Source organism: Hypanus sabinus, unplaced genomic scaffold, assembly GCF_030144855.1.
Source record: "Hypanus sabinus isolate sHypSab1 unplaced genomic scaffold, sHypSab1.hap1 scaffold_325, whole genome shotgun sequence".
Lineage (NCBI taxonomy): Eukaryota > Metazoa > Chordata > Chondrichthyes > Myliobatiformes > Dasyatidae > Hypanus > Hypanus sabinus.
In genome coordinates, this window is record NW_026781232.1 from 153,442 (window position 1) to 171,355 (window position 17,914).

The window sequence follows — 17,914 nt, forward strand, 5'->3', positions numbered from 1 at the left end:
GTAACCTAATGGAGGTGTATAAGATGATGAGAGGCATTGATCATGCAGATAATCAGAGGCTTTTTCCCAGGGCATGAAATGGCTGCCACAAGATAGCACAGGTTTAAGATGCTTGGAAGTATGTACAGAGGAGATGTCAGGGGTATTTTTTTTTTTAACACAGTGAGTGCATAGTGCATGCTGGCAACGGTGGTGGAGGTGGATACAATAGGGTCTTTTAGGAGACTCCTGGATAGGTACATGGAGCTTGGAAAAATAGAGGGCTATGGGTAACCCTAGTAATTTCTTGGGTAGGAACATGTTCGGCACAACTTTGTGGATCAAAGGGCTTGTATTGTGCTGTAAGTTTTCAATGTTTCTACCTTAACCCTTTAGAAGCAGGAAAAATAACCCATAATGTGGAAATGAGGCATGAATAAGGGGGTTAACTACCAATATCATTCCTCCTCAGCCCAGAGATTTGAAGGATGAGGAAATTGTCAGATAGAACTGCAGTCAACTCGACTTCTTCGGTCTACAGAGAATTCAAGGGGAACATCTTCACCCACGGAGTGGTGACTGTTTGAAACCCATTACCACAGGGAGAGCGAGAGATGAACAACAGGGGAGGATTGAAACAAACTGTCATGGAATAGAATCACTGGCAGGGCACAGCTGGCCTGAGTTGACTCTCTACTGTACACTGTTATAACTTCTCTACTGTACACTAGGTGTGCTATACATTCACTAAGTACCAGAGACAGAGTTTAAAATTGAACTGATTTATTTTTCCCAGATCCAGAATGTAAACTCTAGTCCCATTAAAGGTGAATATCCAGAAGAAACTCCTCCCAGTCACCCAGTGACCAGTGTGAAGAACTGGATGTGGTGAGCAGCAGCAATAATTGCAGAGTTCAGCACCGATAGTCACTCTTGAAATTGCATTCAGCAATGGTGACGGACAAATCTCCAGCATGAAGCTTACTGAAACTTTCTCCCCAGTGTGAATCCAGTAGTGTGTCACAAGGTTAGGTTACTGAGTGAATCCCTTCCCACATTCACAGCAGGTGAACGGCCTGTACCCAGCCTGAACTCAATCATGCACATTTGATTGAGAAGGCTGAGAGAAACTCCTCCCAGTGTCTGAGCAGGTGAACAGCCTCTACCACTGGTGTGAACTTGCTGGTGTTTCTGTAGTCAAGATGACCATATGAATTCTTTCCCACATTCACAGCAGGTGAACAGTCTCTCCCGTGTGAACTCGCTGATGACTTAGTAGGTGGGATGACCGAGTGAATCTCCTCCCACAGACTGAGCAGGTGAACGACTTCTCCCCAGTGTGAACTCGCTGATGTCTCTGTAGGGTGGATGACTGACTGAATCTCATCCCACAGACTGAACAGTTGAACGGCTTCTCCCCAGTGTGAATTCGCTGGTGTACCAGTTGTTTGGATGACCGAGTGAATCCCTTCCCGCAGTCTGAGCAGGTGAATGGCCTCTCCCCAGTGTGAATTCGCTGATGTACCTTCAGTTTAGATGACGAAATGAATGCCTTCCCACAGTCTGAGCAAGAGAACGGCCTCTCTCCAGTGTGAATTCGCTGATGCTCCTTCAGGTTAGATGAGCAAGGGAATCCCTTTCCACAGTCTGAGCACGTGAATGGCCGCTCCCCGGTGTGAAATCGCTGGTGTGCCATTAGGGTGGATGACCGAGTGAATCCCTTCCCGCAGTCCGAGCAGGTGAACAGCCTGACCCCAGTGTGAACTGACTTGTGTACCAGTAGTTCAGATGACCGAGTGAATCTCTTCCCACACTCTGAGCAGGTGAACGGCCTCTCCCCAGTGTGAACTCTCTGATGTACCTTCAGTTGGGATGAACAAGTGAATCCCTTCCCGCAGTCTGAGCAGGTGAACGGCCTCTCTCCAGTGTGAACTCGCTGGTGTACCAGTAGGTCCGATGACCAAGTGAATCCCTTCCCACTGTCCGAGCAGGTGAACGGCCGCTCCCCGGTGTGAACTCGCCGGTGTGCCATTAGGGTGGATGAACGAGTGAATCTCTTCCCGCAGACTGAGCAGGTGAACGGCTTCTCTCCAGTGTGAACTCGCTGGTGTTCCTTCAGTTTAGATGAGTATGTGAATCCCTTCCCACAGTCCAAGCAGGTGAATGGCCTCTCCCCAGTGCGAACTCGCTGATGAGCCATTAGATCAGATGACCGAGTGAATCCTTCCCCACAAATTCAGCAGATGACCAGCCTCTGCCCAGTGTGAAATAACTGGTGTGTCCACAGCTGGGAAGAGTGACTGAATCCCTTCTCACCCACAGAACAGGTGAATGGCCTTGCCCAGTGTGAACTCTCTGATGTTCCTTCAGTTGAGATGACCGAGTGAATCCCTTCCCACAGTCTGAGAATATGAACGGACTCTCTCTTGTGTAAAATAACGGGTGTGCCAGTCGGTCAGATGAGCAAATGAATCCCTCCACACAGTCTGAGCAGGAAGGAAGGTTGAATGAATCCCTTGCTCCTCCTCTTAAATATCTGGATAGAGACAGCAAACCTGACGTGATCTGTTTGAGATTCCCGTAGACAAATTCCTTTCATTTTTAACCTGTAAAAAAATTTACAAAATCCATCAATGGGTGAAGTACAACATTTCAAATGAGATCACCGATTTGTCAAGGAGTGATCTGGCATCACACTGTTACAGTGAAGTTCAACCCAAGTTGGAGAGAGAAGTCATCATCTAACTGGGAACAGTGCTGGTATCTGGAATGAGCAGCAAATTCTCTGATGCTTTTCCTGTCTCTATGAGAATGGGGCATTTCTGCCATCTCCAATCTGTGACCTGGCTCAGTCTGACTCTCTCCATTGATATTATTCCCTGTTCCCACTGAGCTGCATGGGTGCCCGACCCCACAGTAACTGAAACACTCTCACACAAACATCTGGCAGTGCATTCCACGCACCCATCACCCTCTGTGTAAAAAAAATTACCCCTGACAGCCCCGCAGCATCCATTTCCAAGCACCTTAAAACTGCCCCTCATGTTAGCCATTTTAAACCTGGGAAATAGCCTCTGACTATCCATGCAATCAATGCCCCTCATCATCTTTTCATCTGAAATACGCTCTGAACATAAACAAGGGAACCATACATTGCTTTCAGGTTTTGTTCAAAGTATACAAAATTATTTGTGTACAGATAGGGTAAACACGAGCAGCATTTTCCACTGAGGTTGGGTGCGGTGATGTAAGTGGTGAAGGTAAAAATTTAATGGGAGCGTGTGGAAATAGACTTCACTGAAATGGTTGTGTGAGACTGGAATGAGATGTCAGCACAATCGGTGAATATGAGCTCGTTTTCAGCATTTAAAAGAAGTTTGGATGGGAGCCTGGATGGTAGGGGTATGGAGAGTGATTGTCCCGGTGCAGATAGTTGCATTTGACAGCTTAAATGTTTTTTCAGCATTGACTAGATGGGCCAAGTAGCCTGTTTCCGTACTGAACTTCTCCACATTTCTGTGACAGAGAAGCTGGCCAAACTTGTTTGGAAGGGAAAAGGTAGGAGTGGCAACGGAGCAGCAATGGCTGGAGTTCCTGGGAGCAATTTGGGAGCTGAGTGATTGATACATCCCAAAGAAGTGAAAGCATTGGAAAGGCAGGAGGACACAACCATGGCTGAAATGAGAAGCCAAAGCAAACAAAAAAGCAAAACAGAGGGCAAACGAAAGAGCAAAAACTATTGGGAAGCTTTTAGAAACCAACTGAAGACAAGTAAAGAAATTCAGATGAGCTCAGTGCGTGGAATCATGATATTTTAGTCATTAATGAGTCTTGGTAGCACCCAACAGTCTGAGGCATTTAGAGGAACAAAAAATCCGGGGCCTCAATACCTCTTGAAAACCAAGGTTTCCTGCCCCAGTCACTTTTCAACTTTTATTTTGTAAGGCATGTACAAAGTCTACACCCTCAAAGTTACACTTCTGAGGGCCTCCCACTTACCAAGTACTCCTTGGCCAGAAAACAGCAAAATTTGTTCCTCTAATCTGGAAATTTGTTCCTCTAAATCCCTCAGACTGTTGGGTGCAACGAAGTCCCAATAATGGCTACAATATCATAATTCCCTGTCCTCAGCTCATCTGGCTTTCCTACGATGCTTCTTGAATTGTGATAAATGCAGCTCAGCACATTCATACCATGCTTGACCATTTGATTGCTAACTCTTATCTGAGGTCTGAACAATATCTGACTGGTGTCAAGAAAACAACCTTTCCCTGATTGTCACAAAACCAAAGGAGCTGATTGTGGATTACAGAAGGAATGGAGAAAGGCTAGCCCCTATTGACATCAATGGATCTGGGGTTGAGAGGGTGAACAGCTTTAAGTTCCTGAGTACAAACATCAACAAGGATCTCACATGGTCTGTTCATACCGGCTGTGTTGTGAAAAGCGCACAGGAGCCCCTTTTACACCTCAGATGGTTGAAGAAGTTTGTTATGGGCCCCAAATCCTAAGTGCTTTCTACAGGGAGACAATTGAGAGCATCCTGACTGACTGCATCACTGCCTGATATGTGAACTGTACTTCCTTCAATCTCAGGAACCTGCAGAGAGTGATGCAGACAGCCCAGTGCATCTGTAGATGTGAACTTCCCATGAGTCAGGGCATTTACAGTGACAGGTGTTTAAAAGGGGCCCAAACGATATTGGGGACGCAATTCATCACAACCACAAACTGTTCCTGCATAATGTGCATCGTGATTATTATGTACTGAGGTATTCATTTTAACAGCTAGCAAATCACTGTCAATAAGAACTTTGATCTCCTCTGGGTTTGTTATGAATGTACCACAGCTCTGAGGGGCCGAAGGGGTGGGAGCAGCTCCTTCCTTCCGGAGAATCGCAAGATTGCTATTAATTCGGGTCTCGGACCCAGGAAGTGAGAGACAATGCAACGGTTTTGGCCATTGTTCTTAGAGGCACCTGTGTGACGTGCATGTCCCTGCTACGTGACAGCTAAAATGGATATGGACACCCTCGGGCAATGTGGTGGTGGGGATTGCATCACCCTACTTTGATGAACATCTACAACTCTGCAAGTCAAGATAAAAGGGGACTGCAGGAGGCAGTACCCCAGCGACGCACCAGAAGGACACCCTCGCTCAAGGCTCCCGTAATAGCTGGAAGTCACTCAACGCCATGTGCGCTCCTAACTCCTTTGCCTGGGGAGCGGGTGGCTGATAATACCGAGAAGGACTTTGAACTAACACGTTCCCCTGATTTTACGGAGTGACTTCATAAAGACCCGGGCAAGTTTTTTTTCGTTTTTCACCGATCCCTCTAAAACATGTGAAACCCCGAAAGGCTAAAGTCTGCAGACTTCTGAGTGACTTTTATATTTGCAACAGACAATATATTATCCCCTAGACAACAGTCTAGATTACTTTTTAATGATGATTATTACTACACCCGTGCTTTAGACTGAGTATTGACGACGTGCATTATCTGAATGTTTGTATTAACCTTACTTTTGTGCCGCTTTATAAATAAAAATGTTTGAAAATAGTGACATCAGACTTCAACGGACCTCTCTATCTTTGCTGGTAAGTTATCCAGTTACGGGATACGTAACAGGTTCGACTGAGTTCATCTGCTCTCTCACACTCTATAGCAGGCCTGTAATGGGTAATGAAGGGTTTTCTCACCAAAGCTCTTGCATATTGTCCATAAGTGGATTGTTTGCTAAATTACGGTTTAAAAAGTCGGAGTTCCAAATATCACTCCACTTCTTCCCTCTTGTAAATTCTCCAGCAACTTTTGCATCAACACAATACACACAAGGAACACCAGTTTCTATAATGGACATAAATATTTCCCGTGAACCCTCCTGAGGAATTAAGGATATATATAAAAAAAAATATTTTGAACCTATGTAACCTCCGGCTAAAAGAATATTAGGGACTGAATAGGAATTTTTGAACTGAAGTAAACTCTGTGTTTAGTGGTTTGCTAAGACAGGCTCATTACCAGTTTTCTGTGGCATGCAGAGAGACTCACTGAGAGCTGATAATATTATGCATTGTACCCTCATTAGCTGATAACATTATACATTGTACCCTCGTTTGAGTCAAGGAAGGAGGACTGGTTGAAAACGACAGGAATGAACATCTGTCTGTAATTAAGTCAGGGCCTTGCAAAGGGAATAACTGATAAGGTCTGGACTATATCCATCTGTAATTAAAACCTTCATTTAGCGAACTCTCTTATCTACGTAATTAATTAAGATTTGCGCCAACAGACCTGGTGGGCATACCAGTTCAAATAACATCTTGCAAAAGTAATGTTTAGGGCTTACTATGCATAAATGTCTGGGTTCATGTATAAATACACGGCTGTAACCTGACTAAGTCAGTCCACTTGCCAGATGGTGGCAGTGCTTACGTGCCTTCCCTTCGACGTGCGTCTCAAACTCCTGCAGGAGAATGCGCAATAAACCGTGGTGACGATAAGAACCTAGTCTCCCAAGTTTTATTCAGATTCAACTTTAACATTTGGCATCATGAACAGGATCCCAATATAGGGAGTGCCAAGCAGAGAGGCTGAGTAAGCGGCTGGACCACTCTGGGGAATGTGGAGATCAACTGGGCACCCAATAGTATTTTACATTTCGTCGCTCTCCATTAGTTCCTTTCAAGGTACGGACCCTCGCCCAAGGTGATCACATACCTTGAAGGGATTGGGAAAGAATCTGTTGGGAGACGCTTCTAAGGGAGGCTAAATTTTACTAAGTGGGCAGGAGGCAGACGTGCCAGGTAAATTAATTAAATGAGCATGAAGTGCCAGCCGGGTAAATTAATTAAATGAGCATGAAGTGCCAGCCGGGTAAATTTATTAAATGAGCATGAAGTGCCAGCTGGGTAAATTTATTAAGTGGACAGGAGGTGCCAGCCGGGTAAATTTATCTGTTTGTTACTTAAGCAGGAGGCTTTGTGCCGGGTAAATTACTTAGAGAACATGGGTCAATTGCAGTCGATTGATACGAGTGGGCCAGGAGCAGCCCTACACAATGTGTGAGAGTTTTCCAGATAAGGAAAAAGATTGCAGCGCTGAATAAGAAATTGGGGAACAAAATCTGGCCACTGGGGGGGGGGAACCTGGGATATTACCTCATGAGAACAAGCAGTAAATTTGATATGGAATAAGAACAGTGGAAAGAAGTGGAAATTGTTGGAAAGGGAATGGAAGGATAAGGCAGATGCAGAGGTGAATGGTACATTATTAGCAAGTTGGAGGAATAATGCATGTGACAAAGGGTAGAGGTACGTACAGCAGGAGGAACGCCAAAGGTTGGGAGACGCTAAAAGCCGAGCGTGAATGGGTGGATAGACGCAGAAAACAAGAGCAGGAAAAACAACATAAGCAAACCGTGCCCAGCCTAGATAGGACAGAATGGCAGGAATGTCAGTCTGAAGTTCGAACTGATAGGGAAACAAGAGATCCTGAACCCACGTCTGGCATACTTACCCTGTTTGAGGACAGTGACTGAGGTGTGGGCACCCACCATACACCCTGCCCCAACACCCAGCCAGGAGCCGAGTGCACCCAGTGCTCCCGAACCCCAATCCTCCCAGTACTCAGATACGGTGGCTGCTCGGGTAAAACAGTGGCGGCAGGGAAGGGGGAGGTCCCTATACCCTGAGATTCAGAAAGGGAATACCGATGACTATTCCGAGACGGGGAGGGAAGGATCCAATAGAACCCCAGAGTTAATGGCTCCACAAAGACATTGGCTCAATGGAAGAAGCCAGAGAGTGGTAGTGGAGGATTGCTACTCTGAGTGGAGGCCTGTGACTAGTGGCGTGCCACAGGGATCAGTGCTGGGTCCATTGTTATTTGTTATTTGATACATAATTCCCTAAAAGTGGCGTCACAAGCTGTAAAGAGAGCTTTTGGTACATTGGCCTTTATAAATCAAAGTATTGAGTATAAGAGTTGGAATGTAATGGTGAGGTTGTATAAGACATTGGTGAGACAGAATTTGGAGTATTCAGTGCAGTTTTGGTCACCTAATTACAGGAGGTGTATTAATAAAATTGAAAGAGTGCAGAGAAGGTTTGCAAGGATGTTTCCGGGACTTGAGAAACCAAGTTATTGTGAAAGGTTGAATAGGTTAGGACTTTATTCCCTGGAGCATACTGGAATTAGGGGTGATTTGATAGAGGTGTATAAAATTATGATGGGTATAGATAGAGTGAATGCTAGCAGGCTTTTTCCACTGAGGCCAGGCGGAAAAAAAAACTAGAGGTCATGGATTAAGGGTGAAGGGGGAAAAAGTTTAAAGGGAACATCAATGGGGGTCTTCTTCAGGCAGGGAGTGGGGCGAGTGTGGAATGAGCTGCCAGATGAAGTGGTGAATGTGGGCTCACTTTTGACATTTAAGAGAAACTTGGACAGGTACATGGATGAGAGGGGTTTGGAGGGATATGGCCCAGGTGCAGGTCAGTGCGACTAAAATGGTTTGGCACAGCCAAGAAGGGCTAAAAGGCCTGTTTCTGTGCTGTAATGTTCTATGGTTCTGAAGGCAATTGCCCACCCGAATGCTGCCCAGTCCACCAGCTGGAGGAGGGACAGTACTCAGTGATTCCTGTGTATGCACCCTGGAAGCCTCAAGAAATGATAATGATCATGAATCAGGTCCCAGATAGAAAAGAAAAACCAGCAGAGTTTGCTCAGTATGTCCACGGTACTATCCAAATGTTTAATGTGACTCTGCAAGATTTATTCGGACTCTGATGGGTGACTCTCTCAGCTGATGAGGGGCGGAAATGGAAGGCAGAATTGAGATACCAAACATGTCAGGAGTTACAGGCAGGAAACCATAATGAGAATGAACAGACAGACCGGATTATTCAAGCCTTGGAAAGGGCTCTCCAGCAACCTGTAAACATCACTGAAGTTCTTGAATGCAAACCTAAGCCTGGGGAATCGGGAATAGACTATTGGGAGTGATTTGTGGCCTGCTACGGCACTTTCGCAGGAGACCGAGTCTTTAATGATGGGAATCTGTTCCCCAGTTTAACACCTTACTGCTCCAATGCTTACAAACTGAGATAGCCAACATGATTAAAACAAATAATATGGATTGGCCTGACAATGATCGAAATCAAATGCGATGAGTTTTGACATATTATTGGGACCTGACATTGTGTGCTGTATCTGGGGATAAGAAATGGGAACAAACACTTACCAAGGGACAGGTGGGGACAACAACCTGTTTAGAAATTGACAATCAAGGATGCTTCCTACCGTGAGCACCACCCCTCAGGAAGAGCCCAATGTAACATTGCAAGTTGCTGGAATTCCTGTTCCGTTTAAGATTGATATGGGGGCAACCACAACCTCTCTCAATCAGGAAATAGTATCAGAAAAGGGATTTCAGCTATCAGTCGCGACAATCACTCTGTTTGGGTTTGAATGAATGGAATGTACGTATCCACGTACCCAGCCACTGCAGGTGGAATTCCAGGGGAACCAGTGTGAGGTTTCAGTTACAGTCACCACCAGTCAGGGGTGTAGTTTTGCAGGGAGAGACTTGCTCTGTCCATTGGAGGTTGAGATTCTATGCATGGACAAGGGTATCACCCTGGGACTAGCGAACAGCTTCCCCAGTTTCTGAACTCCCAGTGGTGGGCACTTAATCTGGACTCCACTGTGTTTGAACCCCTTCTGCCCCCGGCCGGCTCTCATGTGACTCTGTGCTGTGACCCTCCGGGGTGCACAACTGAGCAAAGCCAGTGTTATGCTCCCCGCGAGGGACAGAATTTCCCAGTCACGGTGATTGGGGAGGTTAAAGGAAATGAGGGCAGTGCATTTCTGGCCGAAGTTCCAGATTTCCTTTGGTGACACACAGGACTGGTTGTTCCCCACGCCACCTTTAAGGTTTGCCTTGGGTTCAAACCAAAGACCCTAGGGTTCCTTGCCTACATTTTGATGTAACAAGCCTCCAGTAACGAGGGAGACTGGCAAAACTTGGTCGCGGGACAACTCCAATACTGGAAGGAGTCTGAGGTGAAGACGGGATATCTGGTAAGACACTCTATTAATATTGACTGAACCCTAGACATTGTACCCCGTCTCTGGGCAACCTCAGGCCATGAAGTTGGCCGCACCAACTGCCCCGTCTGGATCACGGTGATAGATTCTCCCATCCATACCTCAATACGCCCTCTACCCTGAGGCAACGTTTTGTGAGGATGGAAGCTCTTTTGTGGATCCAGCCGGGAAACAATATTCTGGCTATGCGATAGTGACGGACAGTGAAATAACTGAGCAGGCTTCTTTTGAAGCAGCTGACTCCACCCAGAAGGCTGAGCTGTTTGCTCGGACTCCTGCCTGTATCCTAGCAACAGACTAAAGTGTAAACGTTCACACAGACTCCCGTTATGCATTTGGAATTGTACATGACTTCGGGAACATGGGGATTCCTGACTTCCTCTGGCTACCCCATTAGTAATGTTACCTTTGTAAACAACTTACTCACTGCTCCACAGCTACCTCGAGATTTGACTATTATTAAATGTGCGGCCCACACCCGCCAGTCAGACTGGGTCACTAAACGCAATCCTTTAGCAGATTACACAGCGAAAATTGCTGCACAATCCTCAATAGTTGTAGTCCTCTGAGGTTCCCGTCAAGCAATCCTCCGTGACTCAAGCAGAACGGGTTTGCCAGACATGAGGGAGGTACGTATTTTTCAGGGGGACGCCTCTGAGGAGGAGTGCAAGCTGTGGTCCCAGATTGGGTGCCAGAAAGACCCCGAACTAGGATTTTGGATCACGCCAGTGGGACAGGTTTGTGTTCCTGCACAGTTCTTACCAATATTGGTTGATTATATACAGAAGTGTACACACCTGGGAAAGGAGGGAATGGGTGGTAACCTGTAACCAGCACACCGGGTATGACTCCCCTGACAGGTGGACCTTTTTCGTGTCTACAAGTTGATTTTATTCAATTGCCTAGAGTACATTGCTATAGATAATGCTTAGTTATTATACATGTGTTTAGTAGATGGACTGAAGCTATTCCAACTCCCAATAATACTGTTATGACTATTGTGAAGGTATTATTACAGGAAATAATTCCCAGGTATGTCCTGCCAGAGATGCTGAGCTCTGACAATGGCCCACACTTTGTGGTGAAAGTGAACAAAGAGGTATGTAACAAACCAGCTACCAGGCAATAATTCTACCGTACACCACCCACGGGTTGCTGCCATAGTGGAAAGAGCCAATGGCACTCTGAAGATTAAATTGCCAAAGTAACGGTGGAGACTGACCTCACTTGGTTGAAGGACCTACCGTTAGCCCTATTCCACATGAAGGTTACCCGACGGGGGAAAACAGGGTCATCACCAGCTGAAGTGATGTATGGACGGTCCATGAGGACACCCTGGGGACCACCTTGTATCCATTGCTCCCAGAAATTCTACCAGCAAAATTCAAAATTGATACCCTTGGGGAAGAGATGGGAAATAACCAAAATTCTCCAAGCATTACATATACAAGTACGACAGGCTTACAAGGAAGAGAATTTTCACTCCTCCTCACAGAGGAGTGATTATCCCACCACAGAACCAGGGAATATTGTCCTGATCAAGAACTGGGATTGTGGGAAACTCAGATCTCGGTGGAGAGGAGCATATCAGGTGTTACTGACCACTCCCACGGCTGCAAAACTGAAGGGGCAATCTCGGTGGATACATCGAATAGACTACAGACGTGTTACTGAAGGAACTGAGTAGAAGGACTCTCTCAGACTAAAGGAAAATGTATTTTCTGATAGTGGTGTTCATGCTTGTGTCTTTGACAGGGCTCACCCCAGCATCCGGGGGCCCTCATGTTAACACATTTCTGTGTCTCTGTCACACCGATGCCAAACAGGTAGAACTAGGGGCCTGCTGGGTTTGTGCTGAAATTCCGCAGCATGGTAAAACTATGATTCCAATGTCAGTAATCCTACTCAACCAGAGTGAGGAACTCTCAGCCTGGGCTTTCTCAAACAACACCCGGGAAAGTGAGGTGAGGAAATGTGGTATTATCAGAAATGACTGTGGCTGTCGGTGTTCTGAGGGATGGTATCTCAGGCTCCCACCAAATGCAACTTCCTAGACTGGGAAACATGCATCCTGGCCATACTCACAGGTGCACGGCAGCGGAGAGGAACAACTGAGCGATTCTGGATGATCACTTTTCTCTCCTATGGAGTAGCCAGGAATCCACCAATCAATTTGGCTATAGCACGAGGAGCTGGACACAATACTGCAGGGTCCCTGACAGAAACACAGGCCCAAGTAACAGAAGTATCCACTGAAATGATTGCAATCTGGCAAACAGTCCTTCAGAATTATATGGCTTTAGATTTTATCCTCACTGAGAAAGGTGGAACCTGTGCTAATATTGACACAGAATGCTGCACCTATATCCCTGATGAGTCTACTAACGTTACATCCCTCTCTGAGCACACTGCCAAGGAGATTGACAGCATGAAGAAAGTAGGGCAGGATTTAAACGGGTTCACTGAAGGTTCGAAATGGTGGCCTTTGAAGGCCTGTTAGTTAATATGTGGGGCATGATATTGCATTATGGCCTAATAGTTGTGCTTATCATTGTTACAATTACTGTTGAACGCTGTTTTTACTCACTGATAAGTCAATGCTGTACTCAGTTGATTTCTCTGTAAAAAACTACTGCTTTGTTGATCATTTAATGATCAAAAGGAGGGAGTGATAAAGTATGCAAAAGGGTTAACACTTGGTTAAACAATAGCAGCCTGTTTTTCTGAAAGAGACTGCTGATGAGCACCAGATGCTCTAAGCCATGCTGAGCCCTATTTCTTCTTGAGGTAAGCTAGCTCGGGTTCCAGGATGCTCATCTCCTTGTGCACTCACGTGTAGAGATAGGACAGCTTCAGTCTGTTCTGTGTGTGTAAGCCATTATGACTATTTTGTAATTTGTCTTTAGGGGCTGTCATGTAGTAAATAACTTTGGCCCCAGCCTGTCTTATGTGGTGGGTATCTGGCAGATATATCTGTGGTGTAAGGGGAATTGTTAGTCAGTTAGTGGATTGGGCGGGAACAGTCATAGACTCTTCCTGTTTGAGTGACTAACTGAATAAGCCCCAGGTGCTTCGAATAAAGAGTTTGTGCTCATACGGTCTCTGAGTGACTTTATCTGGATTTGACTTTGACAGAATGGGATAGCTTTTAAAGGGCTGGGCTGCTGGAAGCACATTACCAGACCTGAAGTGATTCCAACCGGGTCTGACAGAGGCATAACTGGTACTTCTGGGCACATTCAGTCTCCCTCCAACTATTCCCTACCTTCTTTTGTAGAGGAATGTAATGTCTAAAGGACCAGTGTTTGAGTAAATGAGACTCACCAAACTTTCTCCTGACTGAATCACTGGAATCTCCGAGTCAGAAGGGTTTCTCTCCAGTTGATGCTCTCAGTCCTCGGGCAGGTTCACTTGTTGCTGTTCCCTCGTCTACAGTCGTGGTTTCCTTCCAGTTGGGGTTTTTCTTCCAATAACTCTCTCACCGCAGGTCTAACTTTAACATGAAACATAAAGAAGCACATTAACAATAAAAAGGAGCACCAGACATTTCTGCTTAATGTTACTAAGAACAAAACTCACTGAAACTTAAACATTGAAGATATAATGATCTCAGTGAACAATCTTTTATTGTCCCTCACACATCACAAAACGATATGGGATAAGATGGAGCCATCACTCAGTCATGGTAAGACATAAGACACAGGAACAGAATTAGGTGATTCAATCTATCTGGTCTGCCCCACCACTCAACCATGGCTGATTTTTATTCCAACACCATATTCCTGCCTTCCTCCTGTAATCCTGAAGTTACTCAGCAATCATGAGTATATTAATCTCTGCCATATATATACCCAAATGGCAGCCTCAACCAACCTCTGCGGCAGCAAATTCCACAGATCAGACATCTTTTGGCCACTTTTTTTTCCTCATCTCAATTTTAAAGGGAAGCATCTTTATTCTGAGACTGTGCTGTCAGATCGCAGACTCTCCGTCTAATGGAAACATCCTCTCCATGTCCACTGTATCCAGGCTTTTCAGCATTCGGTAGGTTTACTTAACCATACATCTCCCCCACCACCTCCACCGTCCCTCTGAACTCCATTGAGCACAGGTCCAGAACCACCAAATGCTCCTCATACATAAAGCCAATCTTTCCTGTGATTATTCTTGTAAATCTTGTCAGCAACAACTGTACTGAACACAAACAGGTACCAGGATAATTTACAGAGAAAAGTTGTGCTTGCTTTACTGCTCTACTATCACAGAATGACCCATTTCCATTTCCAGGTTAAAACAGGTCCATTTCAGGAAATATAAACCATTCCAGGGTGAATGTAATAAACAGAAACTGGAATTACCAGAAACACTCAGCACGTACGGAACAGCTGTGTTGAGAGGACAAACTTTACAATTCAGGTTAATATATTTCATCAGAATGACTTCAAACATTTTCAGTTTTTAATGCAGATCTCCAGCAACTTGAGATTCTGCTTGATTTCTGCCGAGTGACAGACAGGTGACAGTGGGGGGGGGGGGGGGTGATTTCCAAACACAGTTCAACACCAAACTCAAGGGTCTATATCTACTGTTGTAAACACGGAACTGCCCATTTACTCATAGCCTCTCCCTGTGAGAGATGGAATGGGAATTCATCCTCTCCTCAGATTAGCAGTCTTTGCTTCCAAAGGAACTCCAGAAACAAACTGCTGATCCCAGACCAGAAATACTCACTCAACACCTCATAAGCCCAAGCAGCTCGATCCCCGGGTCCATTTTACCTGGATCAAGAACTGTGAATAGTGAAGTGAGTAGAAGATGAACTGATCTCCAAAAGTCAAAGTTAAAGATGAAACACCCTGTTCAACATTTTAAGCAACATTAGTGTATTATTTTTGTTTTGTGTAATTTTAGAGTGAAAAAAAATAAAAGGAACAGCATGCAAAAGTTTGGGGACCCTAAGAGATTTAAGCTCTCAGATAACTTTTACCAAGGTCTCAGACCTTTATGAGATTGTTAGTGCTATGGCTTGTTCATAATCTTTGTCAGGAAAGTCCAGGTGATGAAAATTTCAAAGCTTTATAAATACCCTGACACCTCAAACCTTCTCCCAGCAATCAGCAGCCATGGGCTCCTCTAAGGAGCTGCCTAGCACTCTGAAAATTAAAATAATTGATGGCCACAAAGCAGGAGGAGGCTATAAGAAGATAGCAAAGCATTTTCATGTAGCCGCTTCCTCAGTTCGTAACATAATTAAGAAATGGCAGTTAACAGGAATGGCAGAAGTCGTCCAAGAAATCTTTCCCACAGAACTGCTTGTAGGATTGCTAGAAAGGCAAATCAAAACCTCCATTTGACTGCAAAAGACCTTAACGAAGATTAAGGTCTGGAGTGGTAGTGCACTGTTCTACTGTGCAGCAACATCAGCACAAATATGACCTTCATGGAAGAGTCATCAGAAGAAAACCTTTCCTCCATCTTCACCACAAAATTCAGCATCAGAAGTTTGCAAAGGAACATCTAAACAAGCCTGATGCATTTTGGAAACAAGTCCCTGTGGACTGCGGAAGTTAATATATAACCTTTTTGGCTGCAATGAGCAAAGGTATGTTTGGAGAAAAAAAGGGTGCAGAATTTCATGAAAAGAACATCTCTTCAACTGTTAAGCATGAGGATGGATCAGTCATGCTTTGGGCTTGTGTTGCAGCCAGTGGCACAGGAAACATTTCACTGGTAGAGGAAAGAATTAATTCAAATAAATACCACAAATTCTGGAAATAAACATCACATCATCTGTAAAAAAAGCTAAAGGTGAAAACGGGATGACTTCTACAACAGGATAATGATCCTAAACACACCTCAAAATTCACAATGGACCACCTCAATAGGTGCAAGCTGAAGGTTTTGCCATGGCTCTCACATTCCCCCAATTTAAACATCATTGAAAATCTATGGATAGACCTCAGAAGAGCAGTGCATGCAAGACAGCTCAAGAATCTCACAGAACTGGAAGCTTTTTGCAGGAAGAATGTGCAACAATCCCAAAAAAAGAATTGAAAGATTCTTAGCTGGCTACAGAAAGCATTTACAAGCTGCGATACTTGCCAAAGGGTTGTTACTAAGTACTGATCATGCAGGGTGCCCAAACATTTGCTTCAGACCCTTTACTTTTTTTGTTATTTTGAAACTGTAAAAGTTGGAAAAGAAAAAGTAATCGAGCTTAAAATATTAAAAAATGTGTCATCTTTAACTTTATGCCTTTTGGAACTCAGGTCATCTTTTATTCACTATATTGCTATTCACAGCAACAGAAATTTTGACCAGGGATGACCAAACTTTTGCTTGTCACTGTATGTGATTTTCCTGCTAAATGATACTTTAAGTCAGATTTCCCCTGAACACCCACCCCCCTCCAGGTGGCTGACGGTGGTGAACTCGGTGATGGCAATGCCAAAGAATATGAAGGGAAGGGCAGTAGACTGTCTCACTGGAGTCTGGCACATTTGTGATGTGAAAGCTACTTGTTGCCCAGGGCAAAGGTGTTTGATATCAGTACGTACCCAGACAGAATGGGTCAAAGCATGTCCTCACAGGTAGAAAACGCCAGAACAAGAGCAGGCAGAACAAGCAACACACACAAAATGCTGGAGGAACTCAGCAGGCCAGGCAGCATCGATAGAAAAGAGTACTAATGCTGAGTTCCTCCGGCATTTTGTGTGTGTTGCCTAGATTGCCGGCAGCTGCGGTTGGAGGCGGAACAAAGGTGACTGTCTCAACAGCTGATAGAAAGATTTTGTTCCCTTTCTCCGAGTTTCTGATCCCTGCATTTAGTTTTCTGGAGCTCGGCTCTGTCTGTGAGATCTATTTGCTCCCATTCCCTGATCAGTCGGAAGCTCCCGGGGCCCGTGTACGGATCGTGGGGCTGAGAGAGAGGAAAAAGACCTGTCCTGTGCCGAGTTTGTGAGTCACGGTGTTCAGTGTTCACAGAAATTGTCACTCAATTAAAGCCCACCCAGCACCCGCTCTTACCTCTGCCGGTCCTCCCGACATTTTGTGTACTGTGCGCATGCGGAGTTATCCAAGACAGCGGCAAGCTTGACGCCTGCGCATTTGATCGGTACTTCAAGCGACAGCGAAATTTTACTCGCAGCGCTTTATGGGTAATCCCGGTGCCATTAAAACTTTCTGCAAGCACTGGTTTCATGCCTGTACCTCAGTTTGTTTTGTGTGTAGAAAAATCAGCAGGTTTTTTTTTTACCAAGAAAGCGGCTCCCATAAACGATACACTCAATATCAACAGGCATTTCGTTTATTTAATGCCAAAGTACAATCCTCTTACAAATGCAGATATGAAACAGAAGAGATTCTGCAGTTGCTGGAAAACAGCGACGCACACACACACAATGCTGAAGGAGCTCTGCAGTTCAAGCAACATCTAAGCAGAGGAGTACACAGTCCAGACATGCTGAAAGGGCTCGGCCTAAATGCTGTCCATTTATTCCTCTCCACATTTGTTGCCTGATCTGCAGATTACCTGCAATGTTTTGTAGACATTAACCATTTTGTTTTTCAATTGACCAGTTTCCAAATGTTACTCATCTTTCATTCATAGCCACACCCTGCTGGTCTGGTTCCTCTTCCTCCTCCTCCTTGTAAGCTCCAGACCCCGTCTCTTTCCGGAGACCTAGAGCCCTGATTGGTGCTGGCAACTCTTTGGATTCTGACTTTGCTCCACCGAAGATTCACTCGCTAGTCTGCTGTCAGGCTTTAGAGGCGCATTGCAACAACCCAGCTGTCTGAGGCACAGTCCTTTGAAATTAGTGAGTGTG

General features: G+C 45.1%; 1 protein-coding gene across 3 annotated transcripts; it reads right to left on the minus strand.

The window, feature by feature from the left end:
• Positions 1–782: 782 nt before the first annotated feature.
• LOC132388443 (zinc finger protein 239-like) lies at positions 783–17,145 on the minus strand. 3 transcript variants are annotated; one of them, XM_059960794.1, is made up of 4 exons: positions 17,115–17,145; positions 13,413–13,581; positions 12,174–12,303; positions 783–2,585 (listed from the first exon to the last, which is right to left on the minus strand). In XM_059960794.1, exon 4 carries the CDS (start codon positions 2,177–2,179, stop codon positions 1,208–1,210), a length of 972 nt encoding a protein of 323 aa, XP_059816777.1. In that variant the 5' UTR covers positions 2,180–2,585; positions 12,174–12,303; positions 13,413–13,581; positions 17,115–17,145; the 3' UTR covers positions 783–1,207. The 3 variants fall into 3 exon arrangements, 2 of the variants coding, with proteins under 2 accessions (XP_059816777.1, XP_059816778.1); XM_059960795.1 differs by lacking the exon at positions 12,174–12,303; XR_009510233.1 differs by lacking the exon at positions 783–2,585 and having other exon boundaries at positions 11,199–12,303.
• Positions 17,146–17,914: the final 769 nt, after the last annotated feature.

What these genes read in the sequence shown, in the direction of transcription:
- LOC132388443 (XM_059960795.1), bottom strand. Translation starts at nt 2,179, where the DNA reads ATGGCTCATCAGCGAGTTCGCACTGGGGAGAGGCCATTCACCTGCTTG.